Genomic DNA, 6,066 nt, shown 5'->3' on the forward strand with positions numbered 1-6,066 from the left:
CAGGGAGGTCCGGCCGGTGGCGGCAGCTCAGGGGCCCCGCCACGCCTCGACGCTCTGACCCTCGCCGGGGTTGTGTCCTTTGAGGCTCCGTGCGGGGAAGGAAATTTGTGTGCGGCCCGTTCCCGGCAGTGGCCGAGGCTTGCTGGCACCCTCGGGATGTTGGGAAGCGCGCGTTGTCCCGGCGGGAGCGCCCCGGGAGGTGTTGAATGGGCCGGGGGGGGACCCAGGTACGCGGGTGTGCAGCTGCCCAGGTGCTGGTGCTGAGGTTTGGGCGTTTCTCCCCGTACCAGTAGGATACTCTATTATAAAATGCTCGGGGAGCTTGTGTTTGAGTGTGGTGCTGTGTCGCGGAGGACGAATGAAACAAAGAGGGGGTGTATAAGCAAAGAGATTTAAAAAGTGTTGAGCAAAACTGCAGCAGTCTGGAGAAAAAGTTTCCGTTTCCTCTCTCTGACCCTTTCTCAGTTCCTTTCTCTTCTCCCTCGGGAAGCAGAGGGCTCTTGCTAGCCTGGTCTTCTCTAAAAGCCCCAGAGCTAATTTCATGGCTGTCACTAATTGCTTCTCGAATTCTTTGCGCATTCCTTACTACTCTTTTTTTTTCTCCCTCGTTTTCTTTTCTTAAAGCTCAACAATAATTACAAGGGTAGACGTAGCCTTTTATGTTTGTACTCTGGCATTTATCGTCTGGTTTGTTTCTAACTCACCTGGCCTTTAGTCCCAGACCTTCTCTGTTTAGGGTGATAACAAAAGAGCAGGCACATTTGATGTGTGAAGTAGGTGTGGAGCACTGGTAGTGAAAGTAGTCAGACGTCTCTCTTTTTTTAGCCTCATAGTTCTAACAGTGTGTTTCTTTTAGAAACCGTGTTTACTCATTTCTTCGCTTTTTTTGTGGAAGCTGAGTAAGACTTTCTGGCTGTTATCCTGTTACTTTTCTTTTTCTGTTTATCTGTCTAATGGAAATGGAGGAGGACCCAAGTGTACTCTATATGTAATGCAGCGTGAATACCTTTCACTCTGCAAAAAGTGGAAAGAATGACAGGAGGAGACTGAAATCAAATTGACAAAGATGTATGCTATTTGAATCCATTCCTAGTTACTTTCTGATCTAAGCACTTAACAGTTTGGTTAGGTATTCATTCATATCTTGCTATAAAGACACTGCGTTATTCCGAGCCACTATTTCATACTTTCACTTCCTTTTTAGATGTTCCTGCGTTTGTACTGGAAGAGGCTTCCACCCTCTTCCTTGCTGTCTTGCCCTGAGATAATACATTAACATATATGAATGAATTGTGAATCCGTTGGTGATGCATGTAATGAAGATATTTGAATGCTTTCATTTTTAGGCATGTAAATCTGTTTAAATTTTGGCAAATCTGACAGCTCTGACTGCCCTTTCTTTTTGATAGACATCTTTGTCTCTACCTTGGAAGTTCATTGAAAAACTTCACCAGAAAAACTGATTTTCTTAGGATCAAGGTTTGAGGAAGGAATTTGTTTAGCTTGAATTAGGGAAAAAATCTTGTCAGTTTTTACTATCTTTTGGGGGAAGCAGGGAGTATCGTGGATGGTTGACATAATCTGATACTTCCATGGTTTGTAGCATAGACTTCAAATCAAGTGAAAGGCCGACCCTAAATTCAGAATGTATGTCTTGCTACGCCTGTAAAATTTGCAAAGGTCTGATTACAAGATACGAACTATTCACTGAGCATTATGGTAAGAGGATGAAAAAGGAGATATTGCAGAGAAATTCTTTCAATGAGTTGGCCGCTCATTGTTTTTAATGGAGCTGAAATCTTGGGCAGCAGGGACATATATTAGCCCATTTTGTTAATGTGAGCAATGTCAAAAAGTATGTTGGCAAGATGTGCAATGACCATTTAAAAATAAGAGTGAATTGCTTGGATCTATTTCATGTTTGTTACCTGAATGTTCTTTTGGTACACTCTTGGCTGTGTACACTAACATATCTGTATTTTTTAATTAAATAGTAGATCAGGAGCCATCTGCTTCAGACTGTTTTACTTGTCCCAGGATGTCTGAAGATCTCTCTTGTTGGTTTTGGTGTCAACAGGTTGCTTGGGCTCAAGACACAGTTCTGTGTTTGTTGAGACAGTGTAGGATGTCTGGGAATTGGTTCGCTGGTGTGTCTCTGATTTTCCATGTGCCTGCTCCTCCATTAGTGCTGCCTGAAGGCCCAGAAGTGCCTTCAAAGTGAAGTAGATGAGTACAGGATTGGATGTGGATCTGCATAGGAATAGCATTCTGTTGGAGGGAAAAATTAGGAACTTGTTCAAAATCACCAAGCTGATCAAGCCTTCTGAAATAAACTGTAGTCTTTCTAGACATTATGGTCAATGAATGAACTGGAACTGTGCTGTAATTCAAGTAAAATGCTTTTTTAGTAATAGATATGTCCTGATCCCCCACCCCCTGGGCTTGTCACAGTTAGTGGGAAGGGCAGTGGCACCACCAGCCATGGTGTGACATTTCAATAGCAGCTTTTGCTGTCCTGGTGTGCCTTGCTTTGTGTGGATCCTGAGCCAACTAAAGTGTAAAACCCCAGCCCTGAAATGAAACTTATAAAGATGTGTAAATCAGAAGCACTGTACCCTGGAGAGTAATAAATGTGACTTACTATTTTGCTAGAGATATGGAGTAATCATTCATGTGCAAGAAGTGTGCTTCAGTGTCAGGTTTGGGGTAACTGAGGGTCTCCTGCTCCCTGGGGGGAAAACTTGCACTCATGAAACATCTTTTCCTGTTTGGATTATTTTATGTTATTCTGCTCTGTATCTTTTCATCACCATCCATATAACTATGTCAGGCTGCTTCAGAGTAAGAAAGAAGTATGGCTAGAGAAAAAGTCTTTTTTTTTCCCCTGCCAGCTGCAGGTGGGAAGGCTCTTTTTCTTATAAAAGAAAGCAATAGCTAATAGGAATTTTTAAATTACAAATAATGGAAATTTTTATTGTAATATTTAAATGTTTCCAAAACATTGGTGCGCTAATGCTTGCAATAATCACAAAAAAGTCTTCTTAATTAGAGGTGAAAGTTCAGTCTCTCTTCGTTCATACTTTCAGTGACTTGAGTTTCTGTTTATGTATAGATACTTCCTTGGACTCTCAGGATTGTCATATTGGAGGTCTTAAAAATTTTGTGGATCCTGTAAGGTAACAGAGGCATAGAGAGTGAATTGGAGAAGAAGGTGACAGATCTGGGCCTTAATTCATATCCATGAATATTTCAGTGGTTAAACAGTTGGGGTTTAGCTCGTGCAATGCTGATCATATGGGTACAGTGGCTACAGGACACGTCTGGTCTTCTGGCCCAAGTGGTTACTGACTGTCCTTTCCAGGTGCTTGCTTCTCTCTGCCAACATTTCATTTTTCATTTTTAGTTTTACTACTTTACTAACAGAATGAAAGAGGAATATCTTAAAAATTATGAGAAACTTCATTTAAAGATGAAGATTCTCTTGAACTTGGGTTTTAAGTGCAGTACAGTAGAATTTACAACAATATATATTCTGACATTTCTGTGTCTAAAGATACATTTCTTCGAAAAAGATTGGAGTGAAGGAAAAACAATTATTTGAAGACCCCTAACACAAATACTAATGTTAACAAGTAAGAGATTTGGGAGTGTGTATTACCGTAAGCTGTAGCAAACTGCAGTAAGGCATAAAGGCTTTTTCTTCTTCGTCATATTTGGTCCCTCTATGCACATTTACTTTCAAACAGGGTTTATAGTTAAATGACAGGAGAGAATAGTGCATTGTCATTAATATTTTCTAAAAGTTTGTTTACCGTGCTGTTTTGGAAGGGGAGGGAAAGCTTGAAAGAGTCTGTGTCTGGTTGGAATATTTAATCCTTCAGTTAGCTGCCCCATTCTTGGCTAATGACTTATTTAGTAGCAATGCATATCTAGCAGGAGACTTGAATTAGTGATTGCTGGTTCACATTTCAGCTCTGTGGTTTTGGCCCTGATCCTTTTAAAAGCTGCTTTCCATGAAGCTGATTTTCTGCAGGCTAAAGTTAATCTGTAACACTTTATGTTGCAATGATACCTCTTCCACGGCACAGTGTTGGCTGGTGCCAGTAGAGATCCCTCCATGCCTCACTTTTGAAAAGGCACCCACTTTGGTTGTGTTCTGCCTTGGGAGGAGAATGCATTTCGCTGGAGTGGCTTGCTGTAGTTCATGAAGGTTGTGGGGTAAAGTAAAGGTGCTGCTGCCCTTCCGGTTATTAATAAGCTCTTGCAGACAAGGACCTTATTTCTGCAGAAATTGTTATAGCTTTGATGCCTTTAATAAGAGCGAAATCTGGTGCTGTGAGTCAGGAGATTGCTCCTAGCTAGCCCTGCAAAACAACAGTGTCACTTGCCTGCAAGGCCAGACTTGCGCTGAGATGGGGTTGTGTATTTTTGTATTTTGTTACTTGAAGGAGTTTTAAGATATTCATAGTCTGTTTGGTTTTTTTCTTTTTATTTCCTCTTTAATGCTAAAAGGTCCGTCATCCAGTTATCTGTGTGAACAACCATGTTTTCTGTTCCATTTGTATTGAAGTGTGGCTGAAGAACAATAATCAGTGCCCAGCTTGCAGGATTCCCATCACACCTGAAAATCCCTGCAAGGAGATTATAGGTAAGGACAAGTTTAGGCTTTGAAATAACTTTCTGGTATTTACTGCTGGAGGAGATTGCTTTGAGTCCAGAGATGCCTGGATACCGTTTCTTCTGTGTGTTTTTTACCAACATCTAAGGAAGAATTAACTGAATCTTTAACCTTGTAGCTATTAGGGATGTTACTGGAAAGTTCCAAAGACATTATGTATATTAATGGCTAGATTATCCAAACACAATAAGTACCCAATGGCTCTAATAATTGTTTTTAAATTTTGGTTTGATGGTGCCTTTAACTGAAAAAAATGCATTAAAAATGCATTCTCACCTATACACTGCAACCTGTTCACCTAAGAGACCAGCAATTAGCTGAGAAGTAGTGTACTTCACTCCAGAATCTTGAATGAGTATGTGGGGTTTTTTACTTGTTGTTTATTTGTTTTGTTTTATTTATCACTTCCTCCTTTTCTTTTTTATTTTTAAGAAAATTACTCTTAGCACAGAAATAAGATGAAGCTACAGCAACTGCATGAGGCTCTTAACTTTCCCAGAGCTAGGAAATACTGCAGTCTTTATTTGACATAAAATATCAGCCCTGCTATTTCATTCTAAGAGGGAAAAAATTACCTGAATAATCTCACTTTAAAACCTTACAGTAACTTGTACTAATTAAATGTATGCTTGATACCCTGCCCCTTTCCTTCAGCTCTGTTTTATTGGTATGGTCTTAAATAACATAGGATTCTGTTAAGGAAAAAAATAGTTGAAAAATGTAAAATTTTCTTCCTGCTGTTAATCAAGATTTTGACTTCTAAACATTACTAGTTTAGAAGTCAATTTGAACCTGTTTTGAAAGTGAAAGGACTTTAAATCTTCCATGGTAGCCAATTGGTCCAATATTAGATGGATTTGTAGTTGATAATATGAAAAGTTGTATAAGGTGGATTACTAGTATTGAATTGACTGAAAAGGAAACAGTATCAGTGCTTCTTTCATCCTATTGTTGCTTTAGGAGGAACAAGTGAAAGTGATACTGTATTTAGTCCAACAGTCAGAAAACACCTACGTAAAACAAGACTTGAATTGCTCCACAAAGAATATGAGGTAAGGACAAGGGGAAGTGTTGTGACTTTCCAGATGAACTGCAGCTGTTAAACTATAACATACAAATGGTCCTTTTGCTTTGAGTCCTGCAGGTTTTAATTTGAGTAAAGGTGTATACTGTATCTACCTGAAACTCAGTTGCATTAAAACGCCACCTTTTGACTAAGGTTACAAGAGAGCATTTGCTGGTGCTTGAAGTGGTCCCACTGAAGCCATAGTAATAGTCTTTCTAGACACCAGGTAGCCAAGTACAGCCAATTCTTTAGTTTTCTGGGAATTTGACACCCAGGTGGTATGGCAGCGTTTTCTTGATGCGTATTAGGTGTAGGGAGCGTT

General features: G+C 40.0%; 1 protein-coding gene across 1 annotated transcript in view; it reads left to right on the forward strand.

The window, feature by feature from the left end:
• Positions 1-3,283: 3,283 nt before the first annotated feature.
• OBI1 (ORC ubiquitin ligase 1) overlaps positions 3,284-6,066 on the forward strand; it is a 19,216-nt gene continuing 16,433 nt past the window's right edge. Inside the window, 3 exon segments of the mRNA XM_031057091.1 lie at positions 3,284-3,517; positions 4,510-4,648; positions 5,639-5,730. Coding sequence (XP_030912951.1) covers positions 3,284-3,517; positions 4,510-4,648; positions 5,639-5,730 — 465 coding nt within the window.

This window comes from Geospiza fortis, unplaced genomic scaffold, assembly GCF_000277835.1.
Source record: "Geospiza fortis unplaced genomic scaffold, GeoFor_1.0 scaffold45, whole genome shotgun sequence".
Lineage (NCBI taxonomy): Eukaryota > Metazoa > Chordata > Aves > Passeriformes > Thraupidae > Geospiza > Geospiza fortis.